This window comes from Pseudochaenichthys georgianus, chromosome 11, assembly GCF_902827115.2.
Source record: "Pseudochaenichthys georgianus chromosome 11, fPseGeo1.2, whole genome shotgun sequence".
Classification (NCBI taxonomy): domain Eukaryota; kingdom Metazoa; phylum Chordata; class Actinopteri; order Perciformes; family Channichthyidae; genus Pseudochaenichthys; species Pseudochaenichthys georgianus.
The window spans coordinates 12,684,322-12,706,524 of NC_047513.1; the positions used below are offsets into that span (position 1 = coordinate 12,684,322).

Sequence of the window (22,203 nt, forward strand, 5' to 3'; positions counted from 1 at the left end):
ATGAATTCCAGGGATATAGACAACTACATATTGAGAAATAAATCACCTGGTACGGTTCTCACAAGTATTTTTCTTTTACTTATTTTCTTGCTTATTCATTTAATTAAATTGTGTACCTGTGAGCAGTATTTGGACTTGGAGACAACTTGAAGCAGCTTCATGATTGGCTGAGATTGGGAGACCAATGGGGACACTGCATTGATGACAGCAGTAAACTCTTGACCTGGACTGACCCCTGTGTAAGGTCACAGAAAAAATACAAAGGGTAAGCGAGTGTTTGGCGCACCCATTGGCGGTGTCAAAATAACATTGTGTAAGAGAGTAACACACATGCTGCTGCTAGGCAACAAGTTTTTCCAGAATTGTTACAAGTTTCTTTAAAAACATAAAAAAATTACTGCTTAAATAAATTGAAATAATCATACCCTATATTCTTAACATATATTTTAGCATGTTTAAAGAAAATTCCAACTACATAAAAGTACTTCAGTAAATACAGTTGATTGCTCCACTCACACCTCCATAGCTCTGACATAATAGCCTCACCAACATCCTCGGTGTGCAATCAAGATGTGCATGTTGTGCACACTGATTTAAATGAAGAGTGTGTTTACCTAATCCCAGGTAGTAGAAAGGGAAATGTGCGAGGTGAGTGGAGTACTCTGGCAGGACCAGCAGGCCTCCTGGCAGGGAGTTCCACATGTACTTGTTTCTCGATATGTGAGAGAAAACGCGATCCTTAATAATCTGCGGAAGGGAAAAAAGGACAATGTTCCAGAAGGGTTGCAATGTGAGAAGCAGAGAGTGTCCTTAGCGTTGTTAAAGTGGCTGTTGTGCTCATCTGGTATAATCCTGCAACACATGTTTTCTCCCTCTCAACTGGTTGATGAGAGTCTTAGCGCTTAATGTAAACTCCACTGCAATTTGAGACCTGACACACTTGTGTTTGCAAATGATAGCAACCCAAATGTATACACTGTGTACTTCCTATGCTGCACCAACAGGAGGTGTCCACACTGCAACAGCCTCTGCCTCGCTGACCTCATGCTGACTGCACAGCTGTCTCCCATGGGGAGAGGTTCCCCTCTGCATGTTGTATGCATATAAGCAGCTTATCACCAACCTCCAGAACCTCTCCTTTATTATCTCTAGCATAAATCCCCAGAAGCAGATACACCAGGAGGCTGCCAGACTCGCCTGTATACACAACCCGGTGCAAATCCTACCACTCACTGTGTGATTTCTTCAGATTTCAGAGGGGTTCAATCTGTTGTTCCACCATTTTTTTATTTGCTTAAAATTCACATTGGCAGTGTGCAGAAAAGATGGTGTTTTTTTCCATTTCATCATCTAACCCTTAGGCTAACCTTCAAATGACATGAACTTAGTGGAACAACTACCTTTGAAGTACACTTTATGCTTAGCGTATTCAAAGATAGTAGGCCGAAACAACATTTGGAGAAGTAGAACTGCGAAGATCACAGAAAATAGCTCTCTGATTCTACTGAATAAGAGATTAAAAAAAAATAGTAACATTTCTAACGGTTTGATAATAGCAAGCAGAGAGGCAGAAACTGGCAGGTTGAGACTGATATGTGCAAAGTAATGACATATCATTTCTCGGGGGACTTTCTCTGAGACTTCAGGCGGATCGGATGTGGGCTGCTTTGAAATGCTCCCTCAAACCTTTAGTGCCACACAGATAGTAAAAGGGTAGGACTATGGAGCACAGGCCAAGGTCCAACCCCGTAATCATAATGATAGAAGGTTGGTTTGATTCAAATGTGAAAAGATGTTCTGAGAGGACTGATGATAGCACACAGCAGTAAACCACAGAGAGGTAGCAACTATGGCTGTTTGTTCAACAGGAAACCAGTGTTTACTGCAGTGGCTGCTTGTGTAGATGTTTTCACTGGATGTCTTCTCACATTCCCAAACAGAATTGTGTGGTAGCAGAAACTCTCAGCGTTTACACATTTGGTTTCTAGGCAATGCTCAGCAGCCAAAAACTACATTATCCAAATGCATGTGTGGGAGCAAGATGTCCTGAGGAGGCCAACAAGCTAAGATTATATATGATCGTTTAGAGTTGTTCTGACTTTAAGACGACTGTAGCATTTAAAACCGCTACATTGCAATGCAACATTAACTCAACATGCTTGTATTATCAACAATTCAATGTTTTATATGTATGCTTATTCTACATTTTAATTCCTCTTACTGTGTTGATGTATTAACAGTTTAGAAAAAAAAGGTAATTTCTGGAATTTGAAAAACGACCTTGCGATAAACCCAATTTTGATTTGAAAGCAGAGCAATAGTGACAGTTCACCATAAATGTGTGAACTCATTAAAGTTAAGTGGGCAAAATAGTTTCTGTCAGAAATGTATAATATCTCAAACTTGAAATTATAAATAGAGACCTGAAGATTTTTTCAAAAATGTTAGTTCATATCTTATTGTACTGTCGGTTAGATGACGATTGTTATTTGTCGGTAACCTACAGCCAGATTGATGGCTGAGAAAGCTTTGTTCCCCTCTCCAATGAGTACCAAATATACAATCCAAAAGAAAACTGGTACAGTAAATATAGCGCTTACATTTCCCGTTTGCTTAATCGTGTCAGAGGTTAGATCACCAGCTACAGTTTACCAACTAGTCCTTCCCTGTGTCAGTTAGTTTCAGTAGAAACATATGTCTGTCACATGGGGCCATTATTACTGAGTGTTAAGGCTGAGGCTCACCTCCAGTGTGGTGAGGACTATCTTGTCCACAGAGGAAAAGTAGGCTTCCCATAGCATCTGGGTCCTCTGTCTGAGGGCCAAGACCCTCTCATTCCCTACGGCTCTCACTGTGGATGGCACCTGAAGACAAAAGATGAGAAGAGTAAAACATCCAGACAGTGAGAAAACAAAACGAAAAAGAAGAACAGGGAATAATTGAACTTCGTTTTGAAAGCAAGTTGTGTTCAAATAGAAGAGAAAAAAGAAAAAGGAGGAAATAGCATTTAAGTGATCAAAACTGCGTTAACTAAATTGAGTAGTTGGTTAATCTGGCCCCCTAAAAACACATTTTAATCAGAGTTTATTTGGGTTTGTTGTTCAGATAATCAGACTCTAATTAGTAAAGACGACATTCATTTTCAAGTGAATCCCCAAAATTGATTAAATCACTTAGAGAGTTTAGCTCGGCGGCTCAATCAAAGTGGAATTGAGAAAAGTGGGAGCTCTTGCCTTCTTTAAACCCTTTTGTCTCCACACAGCTAACACATTTCCTAATGAGCGCCAGTTAAAAAATCCGGGAGGCCGCTAAATCTCTTTTTTCTCTCTTATTCACACATTCTTGTCTTTGTTGTTTAAACCTCACATTTTCTCTTCACATACCTCCCTTTCTCCAGACTTCACTACTCCACCTTGCTCCCACTTTCTCCCTATCCTTCTACTTGTTTGCCGAAGTACATCTGAAGGACAGCTTCACTAGAGTTTGTCTGAAGTGCCCTCAATCTGCCTCTTCTACAGAACACCTGACACTCCTTACCCTCAGATCATAGACAGGCAGAATGTGTGTGTGCGTATTATATAGTTGTGCAGGTGTGCAGAAATGCCACTGATGAGGTCGGCTCATTCAGTCCATTTCTGCCCTGATTCGTAAATGTCTCCCCTGCTCCGAGCTCTCGGGGTCTGGTTCGTGTTCATTAGCTGAATGCCAATGTGTGTCCTCTACTGGGCGAGAGCAGGTGTGCTTTGTGTGAGGGAGAGAGATACAGGTTGTAGCTGAGGGTGAGCCGGCTTTGCTTTCCCATTGTGTTTGTGCATGTGTGAGAAGAGACATACACAGGATGAGCAGGCGAGAGCGTTTGAACTGACTCTGGATTAAGGTCTCTGTGGGTGTGTAATGTCAAGGGGCCCCAACCCGCAACCACTCTCCGTGATACAGGTAACGGAGAGCCGCAGTGATGAAGCCTCGTCGGGCCAAAGCAACTAGAAGCTGTTCCTCAATGCAATCTCTCATTCCGCATCTGATTAGTACATTGGTGTGTGTGTGTGTGTGTGTGTGTGTGTGTGTGTGTGTGTGCGTGCGTGTGCGTGTGTGTGTGTGTGTGTGTGTGTGTGTGTGTGTGTGTGTGTGTGTGTGTGTGTGTGTACCTGTCTGTCTGTCTGTAGCTATCACATACTCCTGGATCTGCCTGATATCTTTGTGCACATTTCTGACTGTATACTCAAGGCCCTCTTGTTTGCGTTCATTGCAACTTCAAAAAAACAAGCCTAACCTAGTTACCAAGGTCACCATTGATGACTTACTACCAAGTCCAACATGTTATAATCCATTTAAATTAGGCACATACCCATATTTTGACTTTAATCGATCAGGGAGGGGCAATTGAAAGATTTGAAACTGTTCTTAGTTTGGGATGTGAGAGGAAGACCCTCCAGCCTTTTCTAGTTGTGTGTCTGTGTTTGTCTGCATCTGTAAATGGAAGTGAGCAAACGTATGTGTGTGTGTGTGTGTGTGTGTGTGTGTGTGTGTGTGTGTGTGTGTGTGTGTGTGTGTGTGTGTGTGTGTGTGTGTGTGTGTGTGTGTGTGTGTGTGTGTGTGTGTGTGTGTTACCTGTAGTAGTAATCTCTCATCTCCTTCAATGACTGCCTGGTTCCACTGTATGACATCAGAGAATGGCAGCTCCCAACCGTTACTCAGCAGCACTGGGATACACGCCGCCTGGACACACACATTCACAATCACAGTCTGGGAGACACATTGACACTGATGGCATGAAGAGCAAATTGAAACAAACATATACAGTCTATCACTTTTAATTGCAATCAGCTGTAGTTTGACTTGGTTGCTCCCTTGTTGCCAGCTTCTCGTTGGCAACACAACATGACACACTGCAGCTGCGTGGATATAATACACTCTGTAGGAGTCCAGTCTCAGCTGCTTGGCACGGTGACACCCCAGGAGGATCAGACAATGTGTGTAAATGTGTGTGCAGCTGAGTGTGTGCGAGACCCCTAAGCAGTGGCTGCAGTGAGTTATACCTCCTATCTCTCCTTTCCCAGAAGCCTAGAGGACTGCCACTCATATACATGCAAACACAGATGTGGCTGATTCCTTGTGTACTAATTAGGAACAACCACGGAGGGAGAATATGAGGGGAGGAGGGGAAACTGAAGAAAAAAAAGAGAAGGATGAGGGGATGGGAGGAGATTAGAAAGAGCCGGTTGATACGTGGACACATCCGGCTTTATTAGTCGATTGTTGATGCTGCCTTATTCGCTCATTCACTGACAGCTTTTTGATGTTGTTCCACTTTTTTTGTATTTGTATTGCCAAGCCCTCCTTTGGTCTCCCCCTCTCACTTACTCTCTCTGTACTCCTTTTTCCATTTCCACTGCACTCTCATCCCATCCTGCTCTCTCTCTCTCTCTCTCTCTCTCTCTCTCTCTCTCTCTCTCTCTCTCTCTCTCTCTCTGTGGTCTGGAGTGTTGATAGGTCTGGGTGTTATTTCCCCCCCCCACTTTTTTTCTAATCAAACCGCCAGAGAACAGCAGCAGCAGCAGCAGCAGGCGAAATTGGTGTAGATCAAACGCTCTCTCTGGCCCAACGGGGCTTCCATGCTCTTGCATTTCATCCGAGAATAAACCTGCTGAAGGACACTCGAACAAATAGGGAGGTTTGTAGGAGTGTGTATGTGTCAGAATGAGCCCCAGGTTACAACAAGGTCACACAAAGACTCCCAGACTGATAATCCAAGGCCTTTACATTTGAAATGCGGCCCCAGGCTCGCCTCAGTCTGCTCCCCAAGAGATGAGGCTGTGTGAGGGTGAGTTTCAAACATCTCAAGCCCCCCCCCTCCTGCCTGGAGGAAGGTTAATATAAAAGGCTGTGTAGTTGTTTTTGGTTTGTTTGCATTGGGAGATAGCGAGGAGGGAGGCTTTGAGAAGGTGTGTATTTAGAAATATGTGTCTGTCTGTATATTGGAAAGCTGGCAGCACGTTTCCTACCACACTGCTACTGGTAATTGCCGGTTCCTTTGTGGGATTGGCTGGCAGAAGAAAAAAACACAACTGAAAAAGTCTCGAAAAGTGCCTGGGATGGACAAGAGAGAGGACTGAAGGGAGGAGAAGACTAAGAAGGAGGAAGAGAGGACAAAGAAAGAAGACCATGAATGCTGCCAAGCCAAGTGGGTTGTGGATTTGTCCATTCAGCAGACATCAGCGGTGGGGCAGGTTGCCACTTCTGTGGATGCTTCCGGAGCACTCATGCACACAAACACACACACACACACACCCCAGAGAGCAGTGTGGCCAGGGAACACTAGCAGCCAGAGAGTTCAGTGAACGGCAACTCTAAAAACAGCCACTACGGCTTCCTGCGACGGTGTGAGACTGTCCACTTGGGGGGCAGAGGGACAACAGACGGTCTGGTTTAAACTGTTCTGTTCACTCCGCCGCCTTTGTGGGTACTTCATTGTTTGTACTTTGCACATTTCACTGATGGACTTGAATGAACGACTCCAGTGTTTCTGTACGTGTGTGTGTGTGTGTGTGTGTGTGTGTGTGTGTGTGTGTGTGTGTGTGTGTGTGTGTGTGTGTGTGTGTGTGTGTGTGTGTGTGTGTGTGTGTGTGTGTGTGTGTGTGTGAATTAATGGACCCATTTGAATAGCAAATAAAGCCGTTATGGTTATCTGCTCTCAACACAACACGATGGTGGGGACAACACTTGCAGATGTGACCATTAAGGTGTCAATAACGAAAAGACTATATAAACCACGGCTCTGGAACTTAGACATTCAGCATACTGTGCACTTCCTTGTTGACTGAACGCTGCATGGTCTTATTGAAGCAGTTTCCTGGAAAAGTAATTTGGTCACTCAAACAGCGTTATCCGGAAGGACATGCTGCAGCTAATAAGATGAGATGATTGCTGTGTTGGCATGTGGAGATTTCAACTGTTTGTTTTTGTGGCCCTCAAAGAAACCGGAGAGCAGTCGATTGCAGGATAAACAACACAGTTTTACAAAGAATGTAAATCAACAATACTTCAGTGTTATGTGTCTATACTTGACGCAGAATGCAAGTCTACAGCACGATCACGTGGTAAACAGAGCAGACATATTAATGAATATCACCGATGGTTTTCGTTACATTGCATAATAAATATTTACCTGGAGTGACTCGAGGAAGCGAAAAGAGCCCAGGCGTCGCCCTCGAGGCACCAGGCAGAAGGTGGAGTTGTGGAGGAGCTCCTGGTAATCAAACCTGACAAAGAGAAGAAGAATTATGAAACATAAACGGATTATTTATTTGAGGAGCATTTAAAACAGAATGGGGTTGTGGGATGACATTGTCAAACTGTATTGGAATGTCTGACAACTGGTTCAATAGGATAGTCATATAGGAGTTTAACTGGATGTATAGGTTTGTCTGTAAATACATAGTTTCCTGTGCAGCTTTTTTATACGTCTCATAATATGCACTTTGTCTGTGTTAAGATAAGATATTAAAAAAAGTCCTGAAATCAGTGATCCTCTGCTTGGGTAAAATGATGGCCTAAAACAAACACATTGTTGTCTGATGGAAATGCAAACGTTAATTGTATTGAGTTTTCTTCATCAAGATCTATAGTCAGGTGGTGTGCCTAAAGTCAGTTAAATAATAAGGAGTTGAATAATGAATTGAAGTCAGAAGAGAGTTAATGATGTTAAAATAAATTAAACAAATAAAATATTTGTGTACCTTTCAAATCAATTTCAAGCAGAAGTAGTAAAACCATGTTTAGTGTTTTCCTTCTTAAAATGTTTTTAAAATATGTTGAGATTTGGTTGAGCAGAGTATACTTGTACTTTGACTAGTCCTTTTATTAGAGATGTGTCTGTTGTTTGTGTTTGTTTTTAGTGTCAGGATGGAACCCTTGTCTTTTTCTCTGCAAACAGAATCTACCTACGGGTACAAATAAATAACCTGAACCTTCAAGAAAAAATAACCAATGTCCTCTGATATGTAAACAAACAATTTAATGATGAGTGGAACAGAAAGCTCGTAACTAGTACTAACATAACTAAACGATAGCAAACAAATCCATAAATAATAATAATAAATAACCTCTCCAGCGTGGTTACACATGCCTCTTTTGATATATGATATTTAACATCTGTCACACATAAAATAAACCAGGATTTATGTGGCCTTTCATTTCAGATATTTCGTCGTAATGGCTGGGATTATGTGCTGCAATAAATCGAGTTCCCCCCACCTCCGCTGACATGCTGGCACCACCACTCATAGCTTCTGTATGTTGGAAATATATCCATCACTGAGCTCATAACTAAATATGCCCTAATCTCTGTTCTCCATTGATTTGTGTTGTAGACAAGAGGTTTTGAACTGGTGCCACTACTGCCGCCGTACGTTGCCTGGGTGAGCTCCACCACTTCGCGCTCGTATTTCATACACGCGCTGTGAAAACGAAGCCAAATGGAAACCTCTGCATCAATGCTCGCCTTCATCCGCTGAGTGGAACGGCCGGAGTGGTGTAAGGGCCTCATGGTAGAGGACTGCACAGAGGACTGCACAGTGGAGTAAACAGATGGCGAAACAAACCGGCTCTTATGGGAGAGTTCACTCTGCTCGCACCCCCCCTCATTTAGGTCCTGCTCAACATCTTCCTCAGCCCTCCCTTGTTTCTGCATCCAGCTCTCTTCTTGTTTATTTGCAAAAGGGACCTCGGAGTAAAAGTTCCTGCTATTAATCTTCACCCTCGCTTAGCCATGTATTTAACCCTCAATGAACGACGAGAAACAGGATTTGCTTTTGCTTTGAAACTGGAGATTTCATAGCTCGTGTTGGCATCAATGAACACACTCAAGAGGTGGACATCAACATCTGAATGGATGTCACTGAGGGGTGTGTGTTCAATAGGAATGTGTCAAATAGACATCGGCCCCTATAGAGCCCCACACAAACAATAACACAGACTAACACCCCTTGTTGTTAACCACAACTATGTGCAATATGTGCAATATATATATATATGCCGTTAATAACTGTGCAATATATACCTGGCTGCTAAATCCTCAGAACTGATACAGGATGTGTTCTTTGTAAATTGTGTAACTTTTTTTTTTTATTATAATTGTTTTTTAATCTTTAATTTTTATTTTGTATGCATGCTACTTAGGTTAGGTATTAAGCAGTCTTTGGCTCTCTTCTACTGTAACATTGTAATTGTCCCCTCTGTGCGACTAATAAAGGTTTTCGGATTCTGATACACGTACATATTTAAAATGACTGTGTAAAAAAGGTTGATCTCAGCTCAAGGGAGATTTCAGCTTCTTGATTTGGTTTAAGAACCTTTAATGTTCATGCTTTCTTTCGTTCGCTCTCATCAGCATTGTTTCAACATGACGCAGGCAGAGGTAGCCAAAAAATAGCTTTTATATTGCCTTTTCTTTAAATGCACATCCACGTGTGGGCGTGCGATGGAACCTTAAGCATCTGCCGCAGCGCAACGTCCCAGAGTGCAGCTGTGGTGTACATTTGAAATGAATCGCACGAGCCAAAATACCAGTCACTGCGGCTAAAGAGATTTACTAAATGTATTTCTGAGGGATTTTGAGTCCAAATCTTGTTCTGAGTAAGGGATTTAGTAAACACATTCATTTAGATATGCACGAGTACATTCATGTGTAGATTGCATCTAGAAGAAGTCCCCTGTGTGTGTGTGTGTGTGTGTGTGTGTGTGTGTGTGTGTGTGTGTGTGTGTGTGTGTGTGTGTGGTGTGTGTGTGTGTGTGTGTGTGTGTGTGTGTGTGTGTGTGCGTGCGTGCGTGTGTGTGTGTGTGTGGGGAGTAAATGAATGTGTAACTGAGGATGTGGGCTGCATTGAAAAAAGTAAACATGTTTAATCTCCCCTAGAGTAAATGGACTTAGCTTGGGCACGTTGGTGTGAGAAAGCACTCGTGTGTTCCTTATGTGTGAGTGTGCCAGTGCTGCACATTACCATGGGTCCATTCACATGTATAGTATCTAGTGTGAGAGTGCAAACATAGTGCGACTGAACTGGTGAGCTTGACCCACTTCTGCTGCGTGTGCATTTGTCTCAGTTGGATGATGCCGAACTAGGAGTCAGCTCGTGCATGAATTATTAGAGTATGTATGTGCACAAGTTAGTCTGTCTCGCCTGCCTGTATGTCGACTGCTGCTCTTTAATGAGGGAATGAACTTCAATGCACGGACAAGTAAATCATTTAACAGCACTTTGTTTCCAACAGCATAAGAGCAGACCTGCTGCTTCTCTCCTACTTGTCTCCTTGCCTTTGAGTGTGCACGTTTGTTGCTGTTGTTTGTCAGTAAGATTGAACAGGAATACATAGCAAGTTATAGTGTATGTGTGTTAATGCATATGGGTATGCGCTGGATCTTAACACTATGCCAAATGGCCACAGAGTGTGAATGTGTGTGTCTGTGTTAGAGGAATGGTTCGCCCACATGAGAGCTGTAGATACAATTCATAAGCAGACATTTTTTTAAGTTAAGTAATTTTTCAAGGAAAATGCCAAGAATGCATGTTCCAGTGTTTTTTTTACTTTGTTGATAGCAAATTAAATTAAATTCTGTTAAGTAGAATCTTGATTCTGAAGATACTATCTTGGGCTTTGCACGCTTATTTGGGTAAAGTAAATGCTAATTTGGCTTATTATACAGACAAGAAGAAAAAGAGCATTTGCATGAGTGAATAACTGAGTCAGTGTGCCTTTGGTTGGGGGTCGGCTTGTAGGTAAAACCCGGCTAAATAACAATGAGTCACTGTGTATTCATGTGTGTGTCATTTCATATCGTGCATGGCAGGGGATGTACCGCACTAGCCTCCCTGCATGTTAATGAGGGAGAGCATGCATACAGTATCAGTCGTGTAATGTGCATGCCTGCTCTTACAGTATACTACAGGTTTACAGGAATGCTGTGTGCACTGGGTGGCACTTTGCACGATTGTGATCTGGAAGCCTCAGATCTGTTGTTTGTGGATGTGGATCACATTAGATTGCATTATTAAACAGATAGTAGATTACGGTCGTGTCAAAGTGCATACTTCAATGAATACAGTGACTTCCTGTGTAAGCATGCAAATAAGAATGCAATATACTTTAGACTGAGTGAGGATTATGTTCACTATCTGCAGATTTGTAGACAATATTAACAATTTTCTAGGACAAAACATGACATCTTTATATCGATTCTTTTTGTTCAACCAGTAGTTTAAGACCAAATGATTCCATAATATAATAAGCAGCCATTCCTTACATTTTAAGACGCTATAATCAATAATGTAATAGTGACAATAAACAAAAATGACTTTGTGTATATAAAAATGTTTACTCTATGGAGCTATTTTAGAGTCTTTTAGCTAATTGTTTTGGTTTTAGAGCCATTCATGTTATTGTTTTGGTTCATTCGCATCCGTTTCTCCCAATCATTGCCAGAAATAGCTTTAAAACACACATAAAAAAACCCACTATCTGTTCAACACCAAACACAGCTCCTAATGAATACTAATACTGCTGCGTGTCTGCTATATGTGTAAACAACTTCATAACAAGGTCACCATCTCAGATATGTTGCAAAAACAGCTAATGTAGGTTTAAGAAGACTGAACCATTCTTCTTATTCAAATAATAATAATAATAATAATAATGATGAATTGATTATCAGTCAGCTTTTCTAGTACGAGACATTGTTTCAGCTTGTGATGTTTGGGCCTGCGTACAATCTACAGAAAACAAGTTGTCCCTAATGTTTGACACAAGGTGTTGTCTGAATACATCTCCATCTCATTTGCTCTTGATTGCATCATGTTTGGGTTTTCCTGATGAAAGGCTGATGGTGCTACATGTTTATCCGTCAGCACTAATCAGTCCTGTGCCCCATGAGGATAGATATAGTTAAATATTAAACATCCTATATGGAGCACATTTGGATCAAGGATTTGATGTCTTCATATTGCTATTCTGTTTGTTCATATTTACAGATAGCCACAGTAAATAGAGACACATGCCTCAGAGTTTCTCTCACACACACACACACACACACACACACACACACACACACACACACACACACACACACACACACACACACACACACACACACACCACACACACACACACACACACACACACACACACACACACACACACCCACACACACACACACACACACACACACACACACACACACACACACACACACACACACACACACACACACACACACACACACACACACACACACACAGCAGGCTCTCTCTCTCTTCATGTCAAGGCATTGGGCTCAGTGTGACAGCGCTATCATCAAAGCTGTGTTTGCTAAGATGGCACCATTCTTTGTCACCGACTGTTTAGTGTGTGTGTGTGTGTGTGTGTGTGTGTGTGTGTGTGTGTGCGCGCGTGTGTGTGTATTTTGAATTGTCTGATAAGCAAATCTGTTTCTCCTCCACCCTATCATCTCCCGAGCCCTTTCTCTCACTCACACACCCATCAGCTTCACACTCCCCCCCTCAGTACATCTATTCTCACCTTCCTTTTTTCCTCTAAGTCTTATTTATTTGTTACTCTAACTAAACTCCCTCTTTCTTTTTCTGCCTCATTCCCTCATGTACACTCATTCCTCATGTATACTAAACACTGACAATTCAATGAATATTGAGTGAAATCGGAAAGGTAAGGGATGAAAGGGAGGGAGGGAGGATGCTCCTTGAGTGACTGCAGCTTCACTCTGCTTCCTGTAAAGGTCAGGTGTCAATACAGTGAGGGCTCCAGCGTGTGTGTGTGTGTGTGTGTGTGTGTGTGTGTGTGTGTGTGTGTGTGTGTGTGTGTGTGTGTGTGTGTGTGTGTTGTGTGTGTGTGTGTGTGTGTGTGTGTGTCTGTTGGTGAGTACTAATGTGTGGTTGACTAAGGTTATAGATTAGCTGCCACAGCACTAACAGGCTACTGTCAATATGTTTCATTCTCATGTATACCTCATCAAGCACAAAGAGACCTGAATGATACACACATCCATGTTATGGGTGATCATGGACAAAGCAATAAGCTTCAGCGTATCAGCGATAACAATCACTGTTTCTGTACAATGACATTCAATTGCCCTGTCTTTGTAAGGTGCATTGAACGATTGAACGAGGGCATTTCTAATCGTTTTGCTTTCAAAGTGCAAAAATTAAGAGTAACAAGGAACAAGCGCTACTAAAAAATGATATTGTTTATCAATGAGGGTAAATATGGAAATTTAAAGATGTTTTTAGACAAAAAAATCCTCAAAATAACTTTAATTTGGGTTTCCACAGGGCAGTTTCATATGGAAGCACTGCATCACCCCCTACATGCAGTAACCCCCCCCCCCCCCCCCCCCCCCCCCCCTCATTAACAAAAAGTATAATTACTATTAGGGAATAATTTGCTTAGGTATTCAACCTTTGACACAGTTCATCGTTTTCTCCCTTGACTGTCTCTTTTCCCATGGCATAGGTCTACGGCCTTGGGTATTGCTGCTATCTCTCTTGAGGAGGGGCAGCTTGGGCGCATTGCTGTTGCCAGCTTATGACCGAGCACAAGCTGAGATGAGATCGTTTATTGTTCAGGGACATCTAGAGGCCCTTCTTTCCTGGAACGTAGGTTCCCTGGCACACATTGTTTTCTATGGACGACAGCTCTAGTTAGATTCAGGGTCCATATTTGTTTAATCTCGCTGATAAAGAATGTTGATTATTACACTCCGAACTATAAAACCTCGAGCTACAGAAGAGTTCTTCAGAATTCATTTGGCATCTCTACCGTGTGGTCAACTCGTGGCCCGTGATATGTCGTGTGAATTCTCCGGCCGTAACTCCAAATAAACCGTCAGTGTTTGCCATCAAAGCTCCAGCTCTCCTCGTGTCTCTCTGAGTCCTGTTTCCAATTGCTTCAGCAGTTTCCCCCCACAATTATTATTTCATTGCATATTCTTGGAATTACACACAGAACATCAATTATAAGGAAGTTATTCTTATGCTAACTGCTTTTCATGTATGATACTGACTAGTTGTGGAAATATGGTGCATGCGGGCAACCTAACTCTATTTCCTTTTATTTTTAAATTACTCATATTTTGCCGATGCTATTATCTAGACTCTAGATTCTAGAGAAACTTACACAGAGTTAGTTATATGACTCTACTGGGCCACATTTGGCGCATATTGTGGGTTTTCTCCCAGCTATAAAATATATGTACGAGGGAGAGAAGGGACAGAAAATGATAAAGAGGGAGAGTAATGTGTAGCCAGCTGCTGCAGCTTCTGGGGCTCGGAGGGTTGGAGGAGATAGAGTCACAAAACTACAGCTCTATCTGCAGGCAATAGGTCAGGCACTGGGATACAACCTACAATACACATAAGACCAAACAGAAGCAGAGGAAACAAATAAATGCTGTTTATTTTTTAGACCAAATAGCAACTTTTAAATCTTATTATAACAAAAATGGGACATGGAAAGGGATAGGGCGGCTCAATTAATCGTATTTTAATCGCAATTACCATTATGGCTTGCAACGATTACGAAAACAACGCAATCGAAATAAAACGATAATTTTTTTTATTATTACTTTTTTTTTTTTTTTGGTTTTTCAGTTGAATTAAACTTAAAGTTCAGGGTAATCAACTGTTAAAAACATACTGTTCAAAAAAAAATTCTCCAACAAATGGATGTTTTCAAAGTAAATGGATAATCATTTTTAATAATCGTGAAATCAATTATTGACCCAAATAATCGAGATTATGATTTTTGCCATAATCGACTAGCCCTGGAAAAGGAACACAAATCCTGAGAATGAGAAAAGAGACAGAGAAAAGGCACGAGGCTAAACAGACAGTTCAGGTTTCAGTATGCAGAGGAATGAGGTCTTCTAGTATCCATTTACATTAAACAGAAAGAGGGAGGGAGAGATGAGTGTGAAGGATGTCTCGGAGATGTCACATGGGAGCAACTGTGCCCATAATCTTCACTTTTTCTCCTCATCATCCCTTCTGTCTTCATTTCAGTAATCTCCGGGTCAGGATGGAAAATGGACCGGTGTTCGTGTGTACTTGTGTAGAAAGAGAAGGTGGATCCAGATGCTAAACCCTATCCTGCAGCTGTTGTGTACTGTTACAACTGTCTCTCCTACCACTACCCCCCCCCCAACACACACACACACACACCACACACACACACACACACACACACACACACACACACACACACACACACTACACAACACACACAACACACACACACCCACACACACACACACACACACACACACACACACACACACACACACCCACACACACACACACCACACACTTCTAAGCCTCATCGACTGTCTTAATATATTAGCAGATGGACAGATAAGCCATTTCCTTCTATCCCTCCTTCTTATTCATCTTCTGCTCTCTCGCCTCTCCTCTCTGTTTCCTCCGCTCATCTTTCAGCAATTTGATGGCAATCTAATGTGACTATCAAAAAAAGTAATGATGAAAACACATCTTTACGGGGTGCAGAATACTATATGGGCAGATAGTGCCAGCAAAGATATCAAAGCGAACTGGGAAGGATTCAAATGGACAGAGCTGCGGTGAGTATTTACAGGAGCCAGCTTAATATGACTTAAAGCGAATCTCTGGGAAACTAAACTGGTAAATGTGAATTATATTTAGTAAGAAACATGGAGCATTTCTGCTTACAGGTTCAGCAGAGACTTTAAAAAGGTCAGAGACTGAAACAGCACTGCAGAAACATTCTGGTATCGGAAATGAATCCAAGTGCCAGGAGGGACGCTGCACTGGTTGCGAAAAGAAGTCTAGTTGTATAGAAGTCTATGAGAAAATTAACCTTCTTCTCACTAGATTATTTACCTATGTAACATCTCCATGATGGGTTTATTCATTTTGTAAATGATGGTCTCATTTAGAGTAGAATGGAATATAAAGCAGGCTTTAAGGCGTGGCTTTGTGATTGCTAGTGCTACTAGGCTAATGTTCAATGTTTGGTGTCGGCTGTCCCTTTGTTGGGGCTGTTTTTCGCTGACCAAACTAGAATGTCAGTTAATATCATCGTTATCGCAAATTACAGATGCACTTTGCTGATCAAGCTACATCTAGAGAGCGCTCGTTGCTAGTGGTAAATAGCCCGACACGACCCCTCAAAATAGTAGTTTACAGGCCAAAGCAAGACGTCACCGTGACTACATCTAGAGAGAGATGGACTTTTATTAATCCCTCATGGGGAAATTGTTTCTCTGCATTTGACCCATCCTAGTGTTAGGAGCAGTGTACTGCCATTTTGAATGGCGCTCGGGGAGCAGTGTGGGGAACGGTGCCTTACTCAGGGACACCTCGGTAGCACTTGGTCTTTCCGGGACTTGAACTGGTGACCTTCCAGTTGCTAAGCCAAGTCCCTATCGACTTCACCAACACCGCCCCTACATTTTTCTAATCATCTTTCATACAGTCTTGGATTTTGACCTGCGGCACTGGTGCAACATTTCATTCAATTGTTTGTCTCTCTACCCTCGGTCCCACGCACCAGCCATACCCCGAATCAAACACACACCTGGGCTCCACACAAGTCTTTTTCAGTCAGACATGGGGGTGAACTTCTCAGACTCACGCAGACAAAAAGATGAAGCAGTTCTGCCTGGTGCCTTCGTTGCCGTAGGCCTTGCAGTATCAAAAGCCAGCTTTCCTCTGTGTGTCTTTGCTCTCGAGCAGCAGACTCACTAATGGATGTTCTACCACGCAGCTTTGTCGTCCTCAATTATCGAGAGTCATTCTTGTAGAGAGCTCGAGTTTTGAGCTAAAGAGAAGTGGTTTTTTTGTCTCCCTTTGCAGTCATATGCAATTGTCTTCCCTTTGTGACAGTGCGTCATTGTTTCATTAGGAGCGTCAATAACAAATCTGTGCATATTTCACTTTTACAACATGCTTTTTTTTAAACTACTGTTCCCTAAAGAGATGTTTAAAAATGCTGTATAACTCAATTAAAAATAAAGTTGGACATAGTGAGAGAAAACAAACACTGTTCATTCATCCAAAAACTTGCAATTTGCACACGGTATTCAGCTTTTAACAAGCAGACAGGATAATGTTCCAGCAATGTCCCTGTCTCTGTGGTATTGCATCTGTTAACAGTCTCATTTAGGCTGGCATCCACTGTTATTCTTTAATGTTCACCTTTTTAAATCAACAATTATTACATTAATGGCCTTCACAGCATAAATAGCACCAGAATCGGCCAACATACAGCTGCTACGGGGATAATCAAGTCTTAAGCCTTCACTGTTTGCCAACGTGTTTTATTTTATTGCGTTTCGCTCGTATTTTGTTTTGCATTTCCTCATCTATCTTCTATATCTTATCATAAAATACATTATTCTTGTGTGTATTGTGGTAGGCATATTGAATTGTTGTTAAATGATGCTCTACAAATACACTTGTCAAGTTTCTTCTTACAAACAATACTTGTTCTAAAACTTTATTTTGTTGCTGAATTCTACAGTTAATGTATTTTCATGCAATCAGTGTATCTCACGGGCAAAAGAGGCAAGCAACCTTTCTCATTATTACATGACACTCATGAAGTAAAATGTTGCCATTTTTGAAAAAGTATCTGAGGAAAAATCATCTGCTTATTTCTGAAGAAAAAATAATAAAAACGTTTCAGTGACAAAAACACCAATTACAAAACCATCGAGCCCTGTTATGTAAAACAACTAAATGTTTCCGTTATTGCTGATGTTGTGTGTGTGTGCGTACTGTACATGCAGATTGGTGTGTCTGCATTCCTGCCATCCTGCAGTTAGTATCCCCGTTCTCTTTATAGAGGTCCTGAACTCGACTAGACAAACCACACATCCAGGCCATCCCTTTTATATCCTATCTGTTGTTGTTTCTGGACGTGGTGCTCTGCTGCAGATACGCTCAGCAAGCACACAAATACACTGACCGCCGGAGACCCTATAATTACATACAATCCCTCCTGTGCTGAGCGTGCTCCTGAGTGTGCGCTGGTTTCTCTAAATACCACTCTGCATGAGTACTCACTCTTCTCTCTGCCTCTTTGTCTTTATCTGTTTCTTTCTCTCTCGGTCTCTCGTTAATTACACAGAGACGGGAGGACAAAGCTCTCTAATCTGAACGTATATGACCCGGGCAGCAGATGATCCTTTAACACTGTTACTTATAGCTCAATCCATCTCTCGTAAACTCAGATACACGATCGACAGCTAAACACACAAATGCGTGTGAATATAAAATTAATAAAAGGGGGATTTGTATCCTTAATCATGTTCGAATCATTGAACAAAATGAAGGGCAGAAAGGTGAAGGTGCCATAACAAGATTCAGCGTGTGTACTTCTTAAGGCTTATAAACAACCTCGGATTCAAAGATGATATAAGTGATTCAGTGAAAGATAACTGCAGTATGACTACATTCTTTGCTTCTTTCCCGTGAAAATAAAGTGGGCAATCTGCTGAAATGTCAGAGAATCAAAAGGCTTTTTATCCAGATTAAGCTACATTAACTACTGTATTTTAAGTAGTTCCAGCTAGGCTTATCAAAGTGCCTTTCACTAAATCTATTTAATGTAGCTTTATTTATTTAAAACAACCCACCATTTTCGAGTTTGGCTAAAATTAATAAATAATAAGCAGCATTAAAGTGTAGTTTTTTGGCAAAAAGCCTCAAAAAGACTGCAGATTATATTTGCGCATTTACAGCCTCATCACTACGAACCCAGGAACACACATTCTTACCCGTACAGTAATTATTGTACATTAACATAGTGGTCAGATACAGGATGGGGGTGTGACAGAATTCATCATCTGCAGTTATATATAGAAATGGGAGAGCAGCTGTCTGTCCATTAGGCTACAAGCACAGAAGTGCCAGAACACGACCCTGCAGTCAATGGCCTCTGTATGGAAAGGAGACTAGGAGTAAAAAGGAGGGGAAAGGAAGTCTTAACATAGATGATGAGAGCACTCGGAAAATGGAGGGAGAACAGAGCTAAGCACAGTGAGAAGAGCTGGGTTTGTATTACTGTAAGTAGATGTGTAACATGTAACACCTGAAGAAGAAGAAGAAGAAGAAGAAGAAGAAGAAGAAGAAGAAGAAGAAGAAGAAGAAGAAGAAGAAGAAGAAGAAGAAGAAGAAGAAGAAGAAGAAGAAGAAGAAGAAGAAGAATCTGGATGTAAAGGATCCAAAGAAAAGGCGAGCAGAAGTGGAAAACACAATTCTGCATCAAGTTTAAAGCAAGCTAGTAAAATATGAAAGTATTAACCAAGAAAATAGACTGACTCAACATGAGGAACTAGAAACATCCCTGAGGCCCCAAAAGCCAATTCTCTCTGCATGTCAGCTGGTCGTAGTTCATTTCATTAATTGCAAATGTCTTAAGGCCAGTCCAGTATTATTACTAAATCTAATCTTAATCTGTGTTTTGAAGAGGAATAAAGGAAAGGAATAGTTCCACAATTTCTTATTTTCTTTCATGCTGATATTAAGACACACACATTGGTATTGCTATTCATGTCTGAACAGGAGATACAAAGCTTCAGGGGAGGGCGGATTAGATTAGTTGAAATCTTTGAAATGGATAAATCAAATTACATTGGCAATTATGTGAGCTTTAGAGGTGTTGGCAGGTGGACAGAGCTAGGTCTTTAGGCTATGCTAACAGGCTGTAGTTCTTAGACAAATATTAAAGGGGTAAAAGAAAAAACCCGTTATTTATTTCACTTATTTTTGCATGTTTGCTGTTTTATGAGGATACTGTGCAGGAAGCAATCTGTTTTATATGAGCATCAGTATCATAAAGAATAAACAATTATGGAAGAATGCTGCGGCATGATCAATAAGTGAAAAGAGAAAGAGGTAAATGAGGACGCACAGCAGCAAAGAGAGAACGCAAAAGGTATGCGGGACAGGAAGAAAACACTGCATGCACTCTTGGCAACAGAGTCGAGATAGAAAGAACTGGCAAAGGCTCACTGTCTATCTGCCTCCCCGGCATGCAGTAGGTGTCTGCTGCAAGTCTAGCGTGACTGATCTGAAATCAGGTTTTCTGCATACAAATATAGAGCTGAGCAAGGCGAGGGCTCTTCCACTTCCCCTGTTTTTCACACCGCGCCAGTGCGTAGGCCATAACCCTGCTTTCATTTTCTATTGCGGCTGGATACTGTATCCAATGTGCCCATCACAGGGAGGGAGGACAGAGGAAAACACTGAAAATGAGAGTCTTTCATTACTGCGCTTCATACGCAAGGATGCTGTTAGGGATGGATACGGTAGGGAGGGTAAGAGAGATAGACGTAAGCTGAAAGCAGGAGCAACGACCACGCGCCAAGACGGTCTTTTGGGTGAGGCGGCAGAGGAATTATTCGTCGTGAATTGACACATCAATGACAGTTGTTCTCCCCTCTATGATTTCTCTGCTGCATGCTGAAAATAAAACGTGTTGGGGACTCGTACAGATGAGCAGGCACATGTGTGACAGAGAAACAGACAAAAACAACGCGTGTTAATGTGTCATCGTGTGTCTTTAATTGTCTCACACCCGGACGGCTCCAACCAATGTTTGGTTCGTTTCCTGGCTGTCGGGGAATTGCCAGATTTTGGACCTTGTGACGAGGCAAGCCAACTGGCAGCTCACTGGGTAGTCCATTACCAACAACACACACACACACACACACACACACACACACACACACACACACACACACACACACACACACACACACACACACACACACACACACACACACACACACACACACACACACACACACACACACACACACACACACACACACACACACACACACACACACACACACACACACACACACACACACACACACACACACGGACGCAGACAAATGCGATCAACTGCACCACCGTCATTGCTGGACCACCTATAGGCCTTTGAGCCAGACAACAGGCATTATATCATTGACAATGAGGCTGTTTTTGAAGAGCACGGTGGTAAACACACAGCCATTAAAGCTATTTTAGCACTCAACAAATAGTGCCACATATAGACAGGCAGCTGTACTAATAGCGGTGGTTGAAACGCCCTTACACAGGTGGTGCCACAATAGGTATGGCTGTCATGTGGCGGCTCCTTTTGAAGTCAAACGAGAGGGAAAGTCAGAGTGAGAGTTTGCAGAGACTCTAGGGATCATTAGTCATATATATATAGAGTATAACCCCCCTGTTATGTCTATACAAAGCCCCCAAGAGCTCCTCTTTTAACATAAAGGCTTTGGATGTTCTCTGCTCAAATGCACTGTCAAAAGATCCCAACCACAGAAGTGTCCAGGCTCAGGTGAAATACTTATTATCTACCTTAATGAACATTATGCCACAAGAGATGAACTACCACTCTGAGATAATAGAGTATAAATCTACCTTTGGGACTTCAGAAGGCGCTGACCTTAGGTTTTTACAATGAAACATAAAAACAGTGGACGGCTGGTTGGTGTCCCAGAAGGAAATGTGTTTAGTTTGGGAACTTTCCTCCAATACCATTAATGTGACATTTCAATGAGTATACTGCGACAAGAACATCTTTAAATGTGCCTTAATCAAAATCTTCATAAGAAAAATCAAATGACAATGTCTAATGGGATGAAACCAAAATGATCACCCAACTCTCCAGTTTGCTTCTGCTCTGTGGAGCGTTAGAGCAGTGTTTCTCAAACTTTTTCATACCAAGGACCACTTAACCAATAAAAAAACACTCGCGGACCACCTAACTCCACTAATATCCAAAAACACATCGTTTTTTACAAATCGCCTGAAGATGGTACAAACAAGTGGCCACATGTGTGATGAAGATGTTTATCTGGGCTATATCATGCAATTGAAAGTGAAACTTAAGCTCGCTCCATTGCGGAGATATTCCCGCGAGAGTGCGGAAAACTTAAATGTATTTATTTATTTAAAATGTGAAATTTTACAAATATACTCACGGACTGCTAGGGGGCGCTCAGGGACCACCAGTGGTCCGCGGACCACACTTTGAGAAGCACTGCGTTAGAGGATCTGTCAGTTCATTGTTTTCAATCTATGGTGCGTAACTTCACTGTTTTGGTTCACTCTCTGTTGTTCTGAGACACAGCGAGGCAGCTGTTTA

The 22,203-nt window shown here is 41.9% G+C and overlaps 1 protein-coding gene across 2 annotated transcripts in view; it reads right to left on the reverse strand.

The window, feature by feature from the left end:
* The window catches only part of LOC117455536 (exostosin-1c), an 88,642-nt gene that overhangs the window by 4,541 nt on the left and 61,898 nt on the right, over window positions 1-22,203 (reverse strand). For both annotated transcript variants that reach the window (XM_034095072.2, XM_034095071.2), the window contains exons 3-7: window positions 7,166-7,259; window positions 4,609-4,716; window positions 2,745-2,864; window positions 615-747; window positions 117-235 (exon numbers count right to left, since the gene is read on the reverse strand). In XM_034095072.2, the coding sequence (XP_033950963.1) occupies window positions 117-235; window positions 615-747; window positions 2,745-2,864; window positions 4,609-4,716; window positions 7,166-7,259 (574 nt within the window). The remainder of the gene's footprint in view (window positions 1-116; window positions 236-614; window positions 748-2,744; window positions 2,865-4,608; window positions 4,717-7,165; window positions 7,260-22,203) is intronic.